This window comes from Fistularia commersonii, chromosome 21, assembly GCF_037954325.1.
Source record: "Fistularia commersonii isolate RoL2024-O1a breed Wild chromosome 21, RoL_Fcom_v1.0, whole genome shotgun sequence".
Classification (NCBI taxonomy): Eukaryota; Metazoa; Chordata; class Actinopteri; order Syngnathiformes; family Fistulariidae; genus Fistularia; species Fistularia commersonii.
The window spans coordinates 12,923,603-12,943,038 of NC_141304.1; the positions used below are offsets into that span (position 1 = coordinate 12,923,603).

Below are 19,436 nucleotides of genomic sequence, written 5' to 3' on the forward strand. Positions count from 1 at the left end.
CTCTCGCTGGTCAGCACAGCACCGCACGCTGGGCCACGTACTCGTTCAACTCTGGGCCTGTCGCTTTCCATCCATCCCCGAGTGCTACGCCCCCTTTGATTATCCGAGCACAATCCAGCCCCCTCTCTGCTCCCTCCTGTAACACTGCTGTGTGTGTGTGTCTGCCTGTCACACCGAGTTAGGCTTTCGGTAACTCAGTGAACCCGGAGATGAAACGAACTGCTGCCGGGTTGATAGGACATGTGTTATCATTGGACCAGCCGCCCACGTGGGAAGAGCGGCGTCCATGTTGACCGTATAATACGTTACTAATATGTGCCCGTTCCTGAATTCATGCTTGTGAATGTCTATGATGTGTTTTTTTGCAATTAAATCTTTCCTCAAACTGAAAGCCAGACGTTTTTAAAAAGACATTACAAATCTAAGATGACGCTGAATATAAAAAAATAAAATTAAAAAAAAAAAAAAAAAACAGAAAACCAACCCGCTCATTTCAGTGCCGCTGGTTTGAGTGAACTTGGTTACAAATCACAAACACGTTGCTTTTCGTGATGACTGAACTCCTGTCTCTTCTTCGACGCCTTGCAGTGCTCCGCCTCCTGTGGAAGAGGTGTCAAGTCCCGTAAGGTGACCTGCGTGACCGGCTCGGGACGTCCGGTCCCGGAGGAAAACTGCCGGCATCTGTCCCCCAAGCCCGGCAAGCAGAGGCGCTGCAGGGGTGGCCGGTGTCCAAAGTGGAAGACGGGTAACTGGGAAGAGGTAGGTTTCTCTGACCCTCTCTAGTCGCCTTGTTCTCGTTTGTTTTTCCTTTCCCTTCGCTTTAATGCGCCCCAGCTTTGCTAAGAGGTGCGTGCATACGTGTGAAGCGTTTTTACACTTCGTTTGGTTTGCCCGGGTTGCAGCGCAGGCCCGGGGTGGCTACAGACGGAGGGAGCTGGGGGGAGGGGGGGTACGAGCCAGAGCTGCAACACAACAGTACAGTTAAAAGGACGGCAGGCCGGCTTTCTGTGACGTCGGGCTATCTGTCCAGTCGGTGTAAATCTATCTGAGGTGACTTTTCTCCCCTGCGTCCCTCTTATCCTCTCTGACTGCTCTCAGAAACCTTCAAACGTACCATCCTTCTTACGCTCTTTAACTCCACGCTTTCTTTCCTCCCTATCTTCTGCCTTCCCAATGGAAACCACATGTTGGTCTTCTCTTTGAAAACCCTACAAAAGATGCAATATACTCACGTCACCGTGCAGGAAACTCTCCCGTTGTGCACCTGGGCTGCTGGAAAGCCTCATTCTCTCCCTCCCGATACTCTTGTGTTTGTCTGTTTTTTCCGCTTTTTTTTCCTCCCGTGTCCTATTTCTCTGAGATCTCCCTGCAAAGGGACACATCTGCACTCCATACCGCAGCAAACGTGCTCCTGTTCTGAATAGCTGTAGAGCAGGACACGGGCCAGGAGCGAAAAAAAAAAAAAAAAAAAAAAATGATACTCCTTACTCTCGGTCGACATCCACACAAATAGGTTTTCATTTAAGTGGGACGTTTGCGTCCGATTCTAGCCTGGCATTTTCAGGATGCCTAAAATGGGGAATTTTAGAGATGCTGCTGATGCTCTCTCTGTTTGAAAATGCCAAGATTGTAGCGTAATGTAATACAGATGGGGAGACTTCCGGAAACAATGGCATGTCCACTGACTTTGGCTTGCTATCTGGGTCTTGTTTATCCTGAGGTGCCTTTTTTAGAGTTTGTCTTGCAAGCAGCGTCTCTAACAGCAGCAAATGCAGCGATAACTCCATTATTCATTTTCAGATTGATTCTCTAATTGCATAATGCAGCTATCATGCAACAACATTGTGGAATGAAGCTGTGCAATAAATCCAGCGGACGCTTCCTCTGTCCTGCGGAGTTATGAACCTTAAATGAAGGGACAGTTTTCTGTGACATAAACGTTACACCGTCGCTAGAGAAACTTTCTCGCTGGGTTTCAAGCTAATTGTATACGCCTGTAGCAAAAAATGTTTCTCCTAATAGGCATTACTTAGGGTATGTGATGTCAGTGAGAAGTGTCCACGGAAGTGACCGGAACAATGGCGGGGTCTCCCGGCACAGTTGCATCACAGCTGGAGAGAATTCAGTCTCGAAGAAAAAGATGTCTTAGTTTTTCTACAAACTGATTTCCACCCAGTATTGATTCCCCAATAGGATTCCAATGACAGATGGTTTATTCGATCGATTGCCAGGTTTCCAGGGGATCCTTCCCCTAACGTTCTTCATAACTAACACGTGGGCATGTCAGCCAAGGAAGAGTCCCTGTCTGTTGGGATCAATGGTGTTGTGTTTCCAGAGTAGTATTAAGCCGACAGTAAAATATCAGGGTCGATGCTGAGCCTCAGCAAAGCACAGCTTCCATGAACAAAATCACGCCAAGGTTTGATATTTACCAAGATAGCATGCGCGATGTGTGAAATCAGTGATGAGAGAAGAATCTGCAAACCTCCATTGCACTTTGCCAGTCAAAAACAAATTGTTTCAATCATTATTCAACAAGCCGGAGCCATATTAGGCTAAAGCACAGGCTAAAGGACATGGTTGTGTTGTTAAAACCTCTAGCCCACCAGTCTGTTATAGACCGAAAATGTCTACAGAAACAGGAAAGTAAATCATAAGGCCTCGCCTCTGTCATTTTGTAACCAAATGCATGACCCTGGTGACCTGCTGTGTGTTTATAACCGACGTACACATGGCCGGCGTACGTAATGACACCTTATTTGTGTGGATGTAGCATTTATACGCCGTGATTACCCACGGAGCAACAGGCCGCTCAGTGATCATGGTGTTTTAACGGTGTCCTTCTGAAGAAAGAAAAATAATGTCAACCTCTAAGTACTCTTAAGTTGTCCCTGAAAAACCTAGAGATTTCATTTCGGTTAAAATAAATTGTTTCTGTTATGGGATCATTTAAGAGCAAGCAGAGCGCAAAATTATTCTTTCAGAACACCCTTTCTGTGTAAAAATATTGAAATAAAACCAAGTTTTTTTTTTCTTACACGTTTTTCAAGTACACATTGATCACAGTATGAACTTAGATGAGTAACTGCAAAAAAAAAAAAAAAAAGACTTAAGTGACATAAAGTGCCTGGATTTACTCGGAAAAACAGTGGTAAAGAGTAAACATGAATAAATTCACACAAATAAGTGTCGCACATATTTTAAATAGACACATTTAATGAGTTTGGGGGATAAACAGAGGGCAGGAGATGCGTTGAGAGCTACTGGGCTAATACACAGAAATCCGTCCTGATATGTGTGTCATTGAACGCCTCACCCGTCCCGGTTCCAGTGTTCCGCATCCTGCGGCGACGGCGTCCGGCGGCGGGAGGTCTTCTGCCAGGTCGGAGGCCGGAGGAGTCCGCTGGAGACCGGCTGCTCCCAACGCGCCAGACCGCCGACCAGCCAGAGCTGCCGGGTCGCCGACTGCGTCTCCAGTTACCGGTGGAGAGAGGGAGGCTGGCAGACGGTAGGCCGAGACATTTCTGCACGGAAACAAATTATCGGAGGAGGAAATGTGGGTTTACTTCTCCGGCCGTGAGCGGGGGGAGCCAACTCCGCGCCGGCGGAGGGGTGAGCCGCTCCCGTGGTCAGAGGCTCCGCAGCCCGGAGGCCCGGGGAGAGCGGAGGGAGGAGGCGCCCCGCCGCACGACTCTGATGAAAATCAGATGAGCCTCTTCTCCTTTCTCTACTTCTTTTTGTTTTTCCCCCTTTTTCTTTTCTTTTTCCACACAGACTCCTTCCTGTGATGATGGAATGGATCATTCGGTTGGCGTGCACTTGAATTGTCGAGCAGCTAGCGAACACATTAATGTCGTGTCAAAATATATGTAAAAAGAAGTATGTCTCGGAGAAAACAAAACTATGTGACTCGATTTAAAGATTCATTTATTTAATTACTTATTTATCCATCCAAGAAAAGAGAACAGTTTTGGGAGTTTCATCCTTTGCTATGTTAGCTTAGCACAACGAACGGCAGCCTCCGGTATTGTTAGCTATTATCTGACTGTCTTTCAACGCACCAGTCAAGACAAAACTTTATTTATGTGGGCGAAAATCACAACAAAGTTTTCTGATGACACTTTCCTCGTCAAGCGGCTCTCGGCCAAACTCTTAAAAACGATTTACAGAATCCCAATTTCCCCCAGTGAGCATGCATTTGGCGGCCTTCTGCCTCGACCGCCTGGGGCCGAATGAATGAGCAGATATGAGGTGATATGAGGGTCGGGAAGTTATCTGTAACGTTAGTGCAAACATTTACAGTTACATCCCTCACTTTAAAATTGTCCTTTAAGATAATAATACTTTATTGATTCCCACTGGGGAAATTCGGGTGTTGCAGCCGCACAGGGCAGAGGACAGGCATCAGAAGACATTAAGGTTAATGAGTTGACAATACATGGATTTATGTTTTCATGACATAACAATGTTGGGAAATACACAGCAAAGTTACTGTAGGCTAGAATTTAAAAAAACAACGAGCAATCAAAATTATGCAGATGCTATATTATTGATATTCGATGAATTCCCATACAATCTCAAGGCAACAAATTAGCAGCTTGTAAAATGCTTCCATTTGATACGAGTGCCGATCGAGTGCCGATCAACAGAACTTTTTAAACCACACTGGGCAGAAACAGGTTTTTTTATTGTATGCCGGGGATTGATTTCCTTATGCTCAAACCATGCGTGCATTTAGTTCTGTTTTGAATGTCAATGGGATCTCCTGTGTGGCCCGTCAATGTTGGAAGTAGTCCTCTACATTTTGTGTCTTGAATTATATGTGTGGTGGCTGTGGCTCAATAGGTAGACACACCGTCCCTCCAGTCAGAAGGTTACCAGTTTGATTTCCTCCCTCCTGCATGTCAAAGAACTCCGAATTGCTCCCGATGGGCTGCTTAGTGCCTTACTTGGAAACTCTTTCTCCATTGGTGTGTGCATGTTAATGCAATTTGTTGTAAAGTGCTTTGAAACTGCAAGGTGTGAAGTTGCAACCTAAGTGGAGAACATTGAAATAGGTCCAGAACAATTTAATCTTGTAGCCATTCTAAACTTCACACTATAGTCGGGGTGCTTTTGACTGCCAGTCACATCTTTCTCAAGGATATTCAGTGGAAAGAATTCTTTTGGGGCTGGTGTACATCAACGTTGACATTTTAATTGTAATATCACAGTTTGACCACCGCTGCATTTTTATCTCCTGTTCCTGGTTCTCTTTAGGTATTCATGGTATCACCAGTTCAACTGATAAGATGTAAACTAGAAGTGAAACAGCTGAGATACACTTTCAAATGACCAGAGAGGGGCCATATCCTACTTTGTTTTTTTTACCGTGGAGAAGGGTTTTGTTTGTATGAGTGTGTGCATTTTTAACTTACACCACAGTGAGTCATGTCATACTCATTGGCAAGGATGGTTGTTTAACAATGCATACAGCAACTCCTGTAATCTCATGCCTCCACTCGGACAATGTCGGTTGTTCGCCTATTGTTTTGATTGAGAGCCCCTTGCTGAAGAAATTACATACTGTGCATTTTGGTGGCACCAATCAGCATTTTAACACTATTTGAATGGAAATGCAGTTGTGGGCTTAGTGTCGCCAGGCCACTCCCCATGGCATCTTATCAAATCACATCCACATAGCCCTGTTGACACAGATAGGCTGTCTTTGACTCTTCTTTATTGATTATTCTTTACCATAGTTTCCCCCCATATTAAAAGAATACTCTACCAATAACCCGAATTCATTTCAGTGTTGACATTTAATATTCCAGCATGAATTTGAATTCATATTAATGCAGCTCTCAGTACATGTTAAAACGTAGATAACTGGTTCTACCTCCAGCAAAGATCTGAAAAGGCTTGCTGTTGATGTGAAGTTATACTTGAGGATTGGCAATGGGTGCTTTCCTGCTGAGTGACAAACAGAAATGCCCTTTGAGGCTCAAGGCCGCATGTTTCATCGGAGAGTTGGTATTTAAGGACCTCTCTCAAATGAGAAGCGGTTAGAGGACTCGTTTGGAACTCGTTTCGCGAGCACCCCTGCCAAAAAATCAGTAACAAATACAGTTAGATTTCATAAAATATCCGTCTGCTATAGAAATTGGAAATCGTATTGCAAAATTAATGGTCAATTTCCTCTGCGTGCAGCCAAGCTCAGGAACATTTCCCTGTGTGCCAGTTGTTTGACAGTGTTCAACGTCTTAAGAGAGATGAATACCAGCTGGACTCGGCCGTGTACGTAACACCCGAGTGTGTGTGATGCAAGCTGCAGCCTCACTTCGCCCTTCATAAAATGTCCCGAGCTTAACTTGCAACATGAATTTTGTAACGGTCGACCTACTACAAGCGTACATAAAACAAGGGATTATCGTGACGGTTATACGGCTTTGACCATTCCGGTCAAGTAAACACATGTGAGCGCTCCGCTCTCACAGCAACTTTAAAACCCCTGAAGTCTTATTCAAACCCTTTCCAAGAAGTACTCTGTTAGAAATACATGAGTTTATTCTATTTCTTCCAATGAGCTGGACAAGAAGATTAATGTATTTCTCATGTGCTTTTATAGCATTGCAATTTGAATGCACTTAGCTTAGCCTAGCGTTTGTGGCTCAGTTGGAAGAGCAACAAGCTTGTGATCCTAAGGTTGGCGGTTCCATCGCCGGCTCGTCCAGTCTAAATGCTGAAGTGTCTTTCCCTCCTGACTACATTTTATTTTGAAAGTAAGTCGACATAAAAATGATGATTTTCTGCGTTCACCCCTGCACCACCCAAAGGTTCAGTGAGTCTGAAAAAACACTAGCTTTTCACAGCCATATGATTAAACACCACCGTTCACGAGTCGTCCCAAAGCGAATTGTTTAATCATGACAAAAAATACATCGTAAATAGTATGTTAATTCGTAGTGAGGCAGTGACACTGAATGGGTGGGGCAACCGGTGAAATTCACATTGAATATAAAGTTGGGCAGATTTGTTGATGTTCTTCAGGACATTTATTGAGACAAATCAAAAAGATCGAAGCAAAGTGTGCTCACGTCAGTATGTTGTTTTGTTGCGGCAGCGCGGTGACGCGGTGGTTACCGCTCTCGCAACAAGAAGGTCCCTGATTTGATTCCGATAAGGGGCTTTCCTTTTGGAGGTTGCATGTTCTCCTCATTCGCCCATTGTCTTCTGGGACAGGCTCCAGCACCCTCACAACCCTGATTGCAGGAAAAGCAGTATAAATAATGAATTAATGAATGTATGCTTTGGTGTGTTTTGCAGATTTAAAAAGATTGTTCTGTAGGGTAGACGGTCAACAGTTGCGAGAATTAGAAATTGCTAATTCAGATGTCTAGCCATGCCAGCTCCCCTCCCCCATCCTCATTTTTTTTTCTCAACAACGGTGTACTTTCCTCCCTGCTCTTATCTACTGTTTTGACATTTTAATCCACCGTCCTGTGTGGTGAAGGTAGTGTTCCAAGGGAGGACACAAACCCAAATCTTCATCTATACTACGCACTGCGTCGAACCCTGCGCACCGAAGCACTCCAGCAAACACTTTGCAACCATAACGCCTTTATCTAAAAACAGACGATACGTGATTTTACATAGTTGTTGAAGCCAAGTCTTGTGTGATCCGTCTCTCCCGACAGTGCACTAAAACGTGCGGATCGGGCCACCGAAGGCGAGCCTTGCAGTGCGTGGATTACAACCAGCAGGAGGTCCACGACATGTACTGCGTGAACCAGATCAAGCCCCCGGATATAGAGAGCTGCAACACACACGCCTGTGATTTCATCTGGATCACCGGGGAATGGTCTGAGGTGAGAGTCCAAAGAAACAAGTCACGTTTTCATATATTCTGCATCCGTCAGCCATGTTGCCTGATTGATGTTATTCTTACTTCACGAGAGTATTTTTCTTTCCCCAAGTGTTCAACCACCTGTGGTCAGGGCTACCGCCAGCGTCTGGTCTCGTGCAGTGAGGTGCATGTGGAGAATGACAACTATGAGTACGGCCATCAGTCTTTGTCCAACTGTCCCGGGACCCCCCCTGAGAGCTACACGCCATGTAATCCAAGGCCGTGCGCAGAGGCACAGGAATGGAGGGTTGGAATATGGGGGCCGGTGAGCGAGTCCTTGTCCTGACTCTTTAATTTATCCAGACATTAATCACTGTTTTGCCATAATGGATATTTTCTTGCACTTGTCATTTACTCAACGACCTACCAGGTCGGTTATTTACCGATTTTACCAGGAAATGTGCTTTGAAAGGAAAGTGTGGTCAATCAGTTGGGATATTACAATTCATTATTCTTTCATTTTTGAAATTGTTTATACATTTGGAAAAATAATTCACTTGCTATAAATTATTTTTGTGTGTGTGTGTCTCTGGTTTAATGAAATCCAGGCAAATTCAAAACAGAGGAAAAGATGACACAGGCTAGCAGTTTATTGTTATTATCATTATTTATCATCGCTTTTATTTTCACACCGTCTCACCTCCAGTGCTCAGCAAGCTGTGGAGACGGAGTGATGCAGAGGACAGTGCAGTGCATGTCGTCAGACGGCCAGGAGAGCAGTAGGTGTTCTCAAGATGAAACACCCGAATCCAGGAGATCCTGCAGAAACCCAAGCTGTAAGTACCTTTGGGGGGCAAAGGTCACAGCAAGCAGTTTAGATACAAGAAACCATCCCACATTCCAGCATTCTGTGTGTGTGTGTGTGTGTGTGTGTGTGTGGGGCTTGACTAGCTGCGGTCGTGTCCATGAGTCGGCGCTCAGTGAAATATTTATGATCTGAGGGAAGCATCAAAGATCCGGCATATTTACTTTTGCAGGGAAGGATAGGACATGAAAGAGCCTGTGGCTTCTGTTTGATGTGATGCAGCAATTTGGAACACTTGACTTAACTCCTGAAAGTTGCGCGCATATTCTCTCATCTGTGCGTGCACGCAGCCCAAGCGCCTGCTCATTGTTAAATCCCATGATACACATTTTGTTGTTATACTTGTGTACTTTCCCTCCTTTGTGTCTCACAGGCCGATTTCCTTCCAGCTGTCGGGACGTTCAGAGCACGAACGGCCCACTCCCAGACAGCGAACACTTAATTAATATTCAAGGAAAAGCCATCAAGGTGAGATTAATCGAAGGTCTTCTTCATATTATATTGTATTATTTTCACCCAAAATTCCAACAGACAAGGGAAGCTGATTGTCTGTTCTTCTATTCAAGGATTCAGATACGTAACTGTGACCGAACACTTTCCTGGTCATTCTGCTCATTATTAAAGCTTTTACTATTTTTCTTTTTTTTTTTTTTTTTTTTTTTTTTTTTGCAAACTTATATTTTGTTTTTTTTTGTTCCAAAAAAAATTTTCACCGATACTTTAAGGTAGTGTCCCTGTAATTTTTTTTGTTAAGTTTCGTAAACTAAATTATGCCAAAAAAATGTGGAAAATTCTCTGTGACCAGATTTCAAACCAGGTGTAGAAATTAACACAGTGCTGCACTAGACTGTTTACATTTAAATTCACACGCTCGTCGTTTAACTTGAAACACGTTTCTTTACTGTGCATACGACTAACAAAGTTATTGATCGCACAAATTTGGATACGACACCACACGTCCACGACATCCCAGATATTAATGCATTGCTGCTCTCATGAGCTTTACACAAGCCTCTGTCTGTGCTTTATTGGACCCGACCAGCTTTTTGTTTTTCTGTTTTCATATAAAACATTTTCTTCCCTGCTCCTCCCTCCACCCCCCCCCCTTTTTTTTTTCTCCTCCTCTGCCTTTTTCTCCTCAGGTCTACTGCGCTGGAATGCAGACGGAGAATCCACAGGAGTACATCACCTTGACAACAGGAGAAGAGGAGAATTTTTCAGAAATCTTCGGCTTCAGGTAAACAACTAAAAGGATAAGAATAAGAACGGGCGCATTTCATTACAGAAAACAATCCCGGTGCCTGGTGGCCATGGAGTTTTCTGTCAAAAGTCAAGGAAGTGTAAGAATTAGCTGAGATGTCTTGTGGGCGTCCCCGTACGCAGGCTCAACGACCCCACCCAGTGTCCGGCCAATGGCTCCAGAAGAGAAGCCTGCGACTGCCGGAGAGATTACAGCGCTGCCGGCGTCACCGCCTTCTCCAAAGTTCGGCTGGACCTCGGCAAGATGAGCATCATCAGTGAGTAGCGTCCACGCGCAAACGGCTTTAGCTCGCGACGAGGATGCGACGCACACCGTCCCGTGTTAAATTAGAGAAACGCGTCCGTCCCGGAACGTATCATCAACAGTTTAAAGCCTCCTGTCTCGATTCATTTACTCTCAAATAAGACCTTCCTTTGCCATTTAATTATGTCCGTGCACGTGAAGGGGTTAATGGGATCAAGATGGCCTTTCAAGTTGCACAAAATTACAAGGTTTGTGCCGAGTAGATGCTCTAACTAGGTGGAGTAGGACGCTCGCTATTCGGCTTCAAACCGGAATTGCCGGCTGAAACTAAAGCTCTGCTTTTAATAAAAATCCTGCGTGGATCATTATGCCAGATGCAGGCTAATAAACTCCGTTGTTCATTTGAGGTGAGTTTTACAATCGTGGCTTTTCAAGCGTGGCTCTCCTCCTCAAAGCTAATCAGTTCACCTCCCCATCACTTTTTTTGTTCAGCCGCAGATTGGCAGTTTTCTTTCACGCGCGAAGGCAAGAGGGTTCCATTCGCCACAGCTGGCGACTGCTACAGCGCCGCCGGCTGTCCTCAGGTGAGTCCCATCAGAAACATTCAATGCAAAGAGCTGAGCTTGGCTTTGGTTATGTAATTCCATCGAGATAAAATACAGCGGTTATATTTTTATTTTTATATGCATGCAGTGTTTAAAAAGTTTCTGCAGGACTGACAGCGCAATAGAACATTGATTCAACTTCAACCTATCTTTTTGTCCTGTATTTTTTTTTATGTCGTAAAGAACTTTGTCCGAATGTCATGTCATGACGTTAATTGTTGCCAAAAGTGAGTTATTGTTATGATTACCTCAATAACAGGAACAGTTCTAGATATTGATATTTGTTAGTTTTATCTTGCACTCGGCAGCGCGGTGGTTAGCGCTTCTGCCTCGCAGCTCGACGGACCCTGGTTTTGATTCCGACGAGGGGACGTTTCTGTGGCCGCGACCCTGAGTGCAGGACAAGCGGCAGAAGATGGATGGATGTTGCACTCTCCCTTTACACATTTTCTTTTGGGCTGCGATGTCCCATTCTTATTTTCTTCTCTCAGGGGCGGTTCAGCATCAACCTGTCTGGGACCGGTTTGAAAGTGGCTGAGGACACGGCGTGGATCTCCCAAGGCAACTACGCGGTGGTTGATGTTCAAAAATCACAGGTATCGGAAAAAGCCTCTCCGTTCCACAGCTTTTTAAGGGTTCCGTTAACACCGGTCTGAAAATGTACTGAATTTAAAATGTATATTTTGTGTCTGGCACACGTTTGATTCTTCATCTCGTCATGATCATTCGTCTGACGGAGTTCAGACGACTCCCTACGTACCTAGCCTTCTCTTCCATAACAACTTTCCTTAAATTCTCCCTCGCTGTCATTGTATGCTTTACACGACTCGGGTGCAGAGCCCTCAGCAGGCGTAGTCCCAAGTGGATCTTGTATTCCTAGTACTTCACCCTCTGAACATGAAGAGAAAGGACCCTTATTAGGCAGCTGCTCTCTCAAGTGCCCACCCACCCGCCGCTTTTGAAATGGAGATTAAGATGGGAGTGTTTTTGGCACGACCAAAACAGAAGGCGAAAGAAATGCCAAGAAGTGTTCACAGCCTGATATCCATAGCCAGCCGGCACACTCTGGTCACCGCGGGCGATTCTAAACGCAGCCAGGTTTGGACGGGAGATGAAGGGAAGTGTCTCTGAGGAGATCAGACCGACTCCTCGCCGCACTCCGGGGCTGTCGTGTTGTGGGATTTGGCCTCGGTTTACCCGCTCGCTGCAATTTCCTCTGCGGTTCTAGATGTTTGTCAGAAGATGTCCATCCGTGCTGCATGCAAACAGGGTGCTTGTGATAAATCTGTATATTCTTCAGGGACAGGAAGGGATCGCTCAAGTCATCCTAACACCCACATATGCTTCTCTGTGCAAAGGCTGAGAAGGAAAGGCGCATTCACAGCCACTGGCAGCATCCTGCTTCAAAACGGCTTTCTTTTGATGCCAAATTAAACCTGCTGAATGTTGAAAATTCACATCACGTGAGGGAAAATGTAAGATAAAATCCAATTCGGTAAGGTCACTCTAACAGATGTTATCCCTGCTGCGTCCACAGGATGGTGGCAGAGTGTCGGGGATCTGCGGAGGCTACTGTGGTAAATGTAGTCCGTCCTCGGGTTCCAGCCTGCGCGTGTCAGTGGAATAGAACCAGGCAAACAGGTCTGAGGTACTAAATGAACATTGCAACAAAAATATTCCGATATGCGTTTCAATGAAACAGCTGCTACTTGTAATATAAGAATCTATGCAGTGACAGTTTGTCATTGCAACAGTTTTCACCATTTAATACAGTGACACTTAATAGCAATTGCACCACGTCTCATTTAACATTTTTATTGGCTTAGTTTTGATAGTAAGCTAGTTATTCACCCTCTAGCTGAAGACTTGTCCTTTTTAAATGTCCCCAAGAATTGCACAAAGTACACAGTGTCACATAAAGATTTTTCTCTATTTAACCGGAGCTGCACATGAATGTTTTGCCAAAACCTACATGTTATTTTTCATGTTCCTCAAGTATCACTTCACCATAATCAATCATTTATGCATTTTCCATGGGACCCTCTGAAGTTGAAAGCATGCTTCCCTTTGGGACTGTTTTATTAGCGTCAAAGTATTAACCACAAGAAACTACTTGTGTGCTATAATTTGACAAATTGCAAACAAGAGGATCTAATTAAGGGTTAATTCTGCAGTTAAAAACTGCATTAGTCAAATTTAATAAATGTGCCCTCATTTCCTTCCTTTTTTTTCTCTTTTATAATCATTATTTATAGAAATGCCTGCATGTTTTATCCGTGCGCAATAACTTACATGCTTTTTTTTTCATCCTTTTCATGCAGGTGCTCGTCACGGCAAAACGGAGCTCAAACGCAACCTCACTTCACTTCCTCGACTCCCATGTGTGCATAGTGTAAATGAGTTTCAGTGTAATTACTGTACATATCAGGATAAGACTTATTATTTATTGTACTCCATATATTTTTGGATTGTAATTAAGGGGTTTATTGTCAAACACCATATAGTTATTAGAATTCTGTCACGATTTGCCTTCCACTGCGGGTGCTTGCTTGTTTCATATCTTCGCACTTTGCATGCCAGAGCCATACGTTCAGAAAGTTTTGAACAATCCAAGAAGGTCGTTGCATGAAGGTGACTGTTCACGTGGTTGAGATCCAGTTCGGTGTCTCCAAGCAGGTGCTTATTTTTAGTCGCACACATTCAAAGGTAGTTGAATATGTGCCTCCAGAGAGGCAGCTCTCAAATCCTGCACTGTAAAATGACGCGAACCAGGATCAGGGGAAATAGCGAAAAAGGGGGAGGAGCTAAATGTTGCTACCTCGGCAACAGACTAGTGAGATGCAGTAGATCTTAAAAGTGTAATATGAATGGCTGAATGTTGAGATGGATGACAGCGGCTATGAGAGTGCAGTTCTCAGGCTTTTGGCCTATTTCAAGGCTACAGTGAACGGAGTTATCATGAGAGCTAATATTCCGACGCCAGCCTGGTATTTAGCGTGTGTATTTTAAGAATGCGTAGGTGCAGGAGTTACAATTGAGCTTTGGAAGGAGGAAGTGACGTGTTCAAGCAGATACACAAGATACAGATACACAGAAACAGTTGCAAGAAGAGATTAAACTGCTGGGAATGAAAGAGAACGAAGCAGAGACATTAATTAGCTTTTATTTCTCTGAGGGAAGGTGGGATAACTTTGAAGGATTCAGAAAAAAAAAAAAAAAATCTCCATCTCAGGCCAGTAAAGCTGCAGGGATACAACACACACTGAACCGCTTCCGGAAACTGCCGAAGATTAACGTCTCCTGAGACGCTGCCTGTGCGTCATGCTCTCCGTTTTCCTTATTTTGTTGTTCCTCATGACAACATCAGGGTACTTTCTTAGAATTTGTAGATAAGTTCATCGCTTTATCGTCCATATATATATATATATATATATATATATATATATATTTTTTTTTTTTTTTTTGTAACTCTTGCAATCTTAATTCCTCCCTAAACGCGCAAATAGTTGGTATATAGGGTACAAATGTAGATACGATTGAAGCCATATTTGCTTTTGCAAGCCTGCCTTTGTATTTGGTGCTACTTCAGCGCCTTTCCGTTACAATGTGCACATTTCGAGCAAAGGGAATTTGACCGTCTTTAGGCGCCGTGACTATAAGTAAAGACGCGGGAAAGGATAGGGCTTTTTGCCGCGACAGATCGCTGCGCCTGGCATCGTAAATGTCAACCTTCCAGTCGAGTCCGTGGTAAACTCAGGTGCCGTAAATGAAGGGATCTTTTAAATGTTAGTTATGTTGTTTGACACTTTTTGCCTCACATTTATCAGGTAACTGAACATGTATCAGTGCAGTTTAGCTTAAGTGTCATTATATCATGGGGTCATTTTATAGGCAAATATTTATTTTTAGTCTTTTTTTTTTGTGTGTGTGAATGTACATAGACTCATGAGCTGCCATCCAGTACTGACAAAACTATTGGGCAACATATTTTGATATATTGTGAAAACATACATGATATCATATGAACTGTATCTTCAGATTTTGGTGCTCCAGCATGAAACGCATGACATGTACATGCGATCGGGAAAAAGAGATGGATAGAGATAATAAAATGTTTAACGTCTGAAGTGTTTGCCTGCAAAATTTTTCCTCAACAAACACAGACAGAGAGATTTTAATTTTATACTGTTACTCCAGTATATATCACTGAGCTACAACTTTTAATAGCCAGTATTATTGTTATTGCTTTTAATACTAGCTGTAAAAAGTCTAACAGCTGCCTCAAAAGAAATCTGCCCCGTCTGGCTTTTGCACCTGCAACGGATGTCCCTTTACAGGGCTAATCGGCCTTTTTTATGGTTTCAGTTTTCTGTGTCGTTAATACTGGATTGTCAGGACACTCACCAGATGTCAACGCTGAGCAAATAAAATTCACTGCTCGGTATAGAAACACCAGAATATGACAAACAGACACTGTAGATCCAGGAGGTGTGCCAAACTCTTAACGTCCCATAATTACTCACAATAACCTTGTTGTGCTAAGGGTGTCGGGCCGTTGTTGCCTTAGCGACAGTGTGCCGTTTCATATGCCGACAGCGATGATTTTTACCGTGTCACTTCTGACACATCACAATATTTGACTTAAGCGGCTCGCATTTCTTTAGGCTGATTAAAAAAAAAAACATCGAGCCGCAAAGATGTGTAACTCGTAGCTTTGACTGTTATTGCGTAATCGCATTGAGCGCTCCCTTTGTAGCGGTTAAGTCTACACATTTGGGACCGACGTTTCATTTGAGTAGCAGGGACGTGGGACGGGGCGGGGGAGTTCCAGTAGCTTCGTAGGGCTTGTCTAAACTCAGTTCCATCTCAGAAGTCGATTTTCAAATATCCCAAGGGCTGGCGTAAGAAAACTTCAGTTTCCCTCCTCCTCTGCGAGACAGCTGTGCTGCAACTTAAGTGGATGACAGCAGCACGTCAGCGGGTTCTGTTTGTGTAACATCACGTTCCCGAGCAAGAATTCACAAACTTTACTGTACAGAAGGGGCCCGATGTTCATAAAGGTGCGAGACAAGCTGCTGTTATCTCTGCATTCCGCTGAGGGTGTGGGAGGGCGTTTGTGGAGCAGAAAAAAAGAATATCTGACACCGGCGTCGAGAACAATAGCTCTGCAAGCCTAGACGGGACGTATCGTATTTTTCTCCTCTGAGAATAAGGCTATAAGCATGAAAGTATGTGATAAACAGACTTTCCGCGTCTCCGTCCTTGTGACCGCGCCGTTCCTGTATCTGAGACCTTCCCACAAGGATTAGACCGGTGACCCTGCCGTCGTAGACTTCTCTTGCCGTCCCTGACACTTCTCAGCGTCGTGTCCAGCACCTTGTAAGCAGCTGCTCTTTGAACCCCAAACCGGCCCAGACAGACCTGCGCGTGTTTAAAGTTCACCGGCGAGATATTTGAGATAATGCGACGAGTACCAAGTACCACAACAGCTCGGTGTGCCGCCGATTCACCCGACCGTAAAAGGAGCTTTCCCGTCGCCGCTACAAACGCCTATTTTCAAATCTGCCGACAGTGTTTAGACTCTGAACTTAAGACTTAATGAGGGGCGTTTTAGCGCTCCGGGTCCCAGGGATCAGTTCCTCCCGCTGTCGTTATAATCATTGTTCCTCAAGGTAATCTTGGAAGACTTTGATGAGAGGACACAAACACAGGCCTTTGCACGCACACACACACTGTATATACACAGACCAGAGCGTGTCCAGCGCGTCTCAAGGTGGTCGTTTGTCCCCGAGACATAACACACATGTTCTCGCAGCATCTCTGGATTTAATTCGACAGCAGAAACACCTGCTCTGCTCCGTCGCTTTTTTTCCGCCTGCACACACGAGGAAAGAAGAGAGCAAACCCTCATTCCTGCAACACGTCGTCCAAGCAGGGAGAACAAACTTCCACTTCCTTCTCACCGCAATGACAGATTTTACAATGTCAGAAGTGGAGGATTTTCCAAAATGCACAGACGCAAACTATTGGATTGCCTTTTATTTAAATGAAAATCAGTCTCCGCACACTTGGTGTAAGAGTGGTTGTCTATTCATTCGTTCACTCATTCATTTATTCATTATCTCTAGCGCTTATAGAGACTGAGTCTAGTTCACCCTGGACCATTCACCCTCTCATTCACACATCATAGGGAGCCATTAAATCATTCATCCTGTCATTCACACATCAGATTCCTTCTACCGTTCAACCCGACTGCCATCAGACAGTTAAACAGCCGACACTCATTCTTCTCCTCGCACATGTTAAGTCTGCTGCCGCTTAAATTGCACTCATCCTTGCACCTGCACTGTGTGAGTTGCACACCAAGCTGCACTCAAACATCCTATTGCCACTGTTCTATTGCAGTGTTCATATTCATAATATAATCTTATTTATAATAATGTTTACAAACTCTTTATCAGCCCGTATCCAAATGCACTGCGGACAGCAAAGCAGGAATTTCAACGCACGGAGAAACATTGAATTCTAGAAACAAACAACCATTCAGTCTCATTTACAAGTCATGACAGACATAAACTCTCATCCCGACTCCAAAAGAGACATTCAGTCTTTTATCCTCACGTCTCGCCAATTTGCTCTCTAATAAACCTCGTGTGTGTTTTAGGACTGCGGGAGGAACTCCGAGAACCCGGAAGAAGTTTGTGGAGACTCCGCACAGAAAGGCGCCCCTGTCGGAATCGAACCGGTGACCTTTTTGCGAGGCGGAAGCTTACGGTTTGTTCACTGCTGTTTCAAACCGAACCGTCTGATTGATGTCGAATCTTGACAGAGAACTGCAACATCGCCGGAAGCCATTACGTCGCCGCCGGATGATTTACGTCGTTGCTCACGTGCGTCGGCCGCGACCCTTTAAGTAGGAAAACATCTGAGGCCTCAAGGCAGCAATCACCATCACGCTAACAGCAGTGGCGCTCCAAAATTGGAATTCTGTGACCAGGGAGAGAGAGAGTCGCCATTGTTCCGTGCCGGCTTTTGAGACGCTGACAGGGCAGAATAGCGGCCTTCAGCGAAAACTTTGCAGAGAAATAAGAGGACGCTATAAGGAGATCTGGATGATGAATGTCCCTTGGTGGAAGGGCTCTCACAGTGACTCTGGATATTGAAAAGCTTTTTTGTTTCTCTCTCTCTCTGGTGATAAATTGATGCTTTAAAAAGAGGCTTGAAACTTTCTGGGCTGAGATGAGGGACCCCCCAGCCCTTCCCTCCATGCAGTACGTTGCACAAGTTTCTGAGCTGAATAGCTTTTGAGACAACTTTCAAACATCACTCTGCCAAGATGTCCGGAGGGAGGGAGAGAATGCGGAGGAAGGGGGTGTGAATGACTCGATGGAAACCCGACCGAGACTTCGGTGCTTGTTTGTTTATTTCATTTACGCACTCGGTGAGACGAAGCATGTGGGAGAAATATAAACGCACATGTGGCGGCCGGATGTGAGAACTACATTCAGCACGCACACACACACACATACTCACACACACACACACACGTATAAAGGTCGGCTCGTGATGCACCGGATCAGGATTCAAGGATGTAGAAAGAAGTAATGAATGATGGAAAGTAACTGTACTTCTACTCTACTAGTACTCTAGTAGATACACGTTTGAGTTACAAGTTTTCTATTCCATTCTCCGATATTTTACTTTGCACATTCAGTACCAGGACGGTTTTACTTACTTTTATATTTGTACATTTTTTATTCATTATACATATTTATACGTTTAATGATCCGCAGCGGTTAGTGCTCTCCCCTCACATCTGGTTCAATTCCAACCGGGTGTCCTTTCTATGTGGAGTCTCCACGTTCTTCGATAGTCCAAAACATGCAAATCGTTCATTGGAGACCTTAGATTTGCCAAGATGTTTGAATGAGAGGGAAATGTTGTATGTCACCGTTTGAATGAGAGAGTGACTGGCTGTTTTGTCACTTGTACAAACTGAACGTTTGTATGTCTGCATATGTGGCCCTTATTGACGGGGCCACATAATGCGACGCTTTTCAAATTCAATACAGTACCGCTTGTATTGATATGAAGTATTTTAAATGGGAATATGATATATAATATGATAATCACAACCCTAAAGTCATGCTGCTAAATGTAAAATCAACTGTCAATTTAAGACAGTCTGATGTTGACCTTCTATTAGAACCCCCTTTTTGGAAATATGACATTTGTGTTTTTGTGCACCGTCTGCTTGCAGTGAAATTAAAAAATAACGCAATTTATTTCAATTTGGACATGGCAGCGTGAAACTACTGTGAGGCAACGACGCAGACTGATATACTTCGGTGTCGGTTCCTTTTTTGTGTCTTGAAAGCCATGTTCAGTTTACTCCAAATGAATATGCATTATAATGTTTACAACTGCAAGAGGGAGCCTGCTACTTTGACCTGAGTAGGATTGCGGCAACTTCTATTTCCTTCCATATTCATCTAAAATAAATGAAATTGGCCTCAGGAAGTGGTCCTGCGTCCACCACGTGTGATCCACTGACCTTTTGTCTTTATTATTGTTTAAGCAGATGTTGTAGCAGATTTCTCAATTGTAAAGTATCCTTGAGTTTTAAGAAAGGCGCTT

The 19,436-nt window shown here is 44.2% G+C and overlaps 2 protein-coding genes across 3 annotated transcripts in view; both read left to right on the plus strand.

Moving 5' to 3' along the window:
• adamts9 (ADAM metallopeptidase with thrombospondin type 1 motif, 9) overlaps positions 1-808 on the plus strand; it is a 37,754-nt gene extending 36,946 nt beyond the window's left edge. The window contains exon 29 of one of the 2 annotated variants that reach the window (XM_086168179.1): positions 589-808. In XM_086168179.1, the coding sequence (XP_086024305.1) occupies positions 589-783 (195 nt within the window). In that variant the 3' untranslated portion in view covers positions 784-808. The remainder of the gene's footprint in view (positions 1-588) is intronic. The other variant, XM_086168181.1, reaches the window with a different exon arrangement.
• On the plus strand, positions 578-14,914 carry LOC147222349 (A disintegrin and metalloproteinase with thrombospondin motifs 9-like). The gene is made up of 12 exons (XM_086168182.1): positions 578-759; positions 3,332-3,508; positions 7,677-7,847; positions 7,956-8,150; positions 8,532-8,661; positions 9,064-9,158; positions 9,833-9,927; positions 10,074-10,207; positions 10,687-10,778; positions 11,291-11,395; positions 12,337-12,447; positions 13,121-14,914. Exons 3-11 carry the CDS (start codon positions 7,755-7,757, stop codon positions 12,424-12,426), a joined length of 1,029 nt encoding a protein of 342 aa, XP_086024308.1. The 5' UTR covers positions 578-759; positions 3,332-3,508; positions 7,677-7,754; the 3' UTR covers positions 12,427-12,447; positions 13,121-14,914.
• Positions 14,915-19,436: the final 4,522 nt, after the last annotated feature.

Coding starts and splice junctions, on each gene's coding strand:
- LOC147222349 (XM_086168182.1), top strand. CDS start 7,755: ATGTACTGCGTGAACCAGATCAAGCCCCCGGATATAGAGAGCTGCAAC. Junction 7,848..7,955: donor TCACCGGGGAATGGTCTGAG/GTGAGAGTCCAA, acceptor TCTTTCCCCAAG/TGTTCAACCACCTGTGGTCA. Junction 8,151..8,531: donor GGGTTGGAATATGGGGGCCG/GTGAGCGAGTCC, acceptor TCTCACCTCCAG/TGCTCAGCAAGCTGTGGAGA.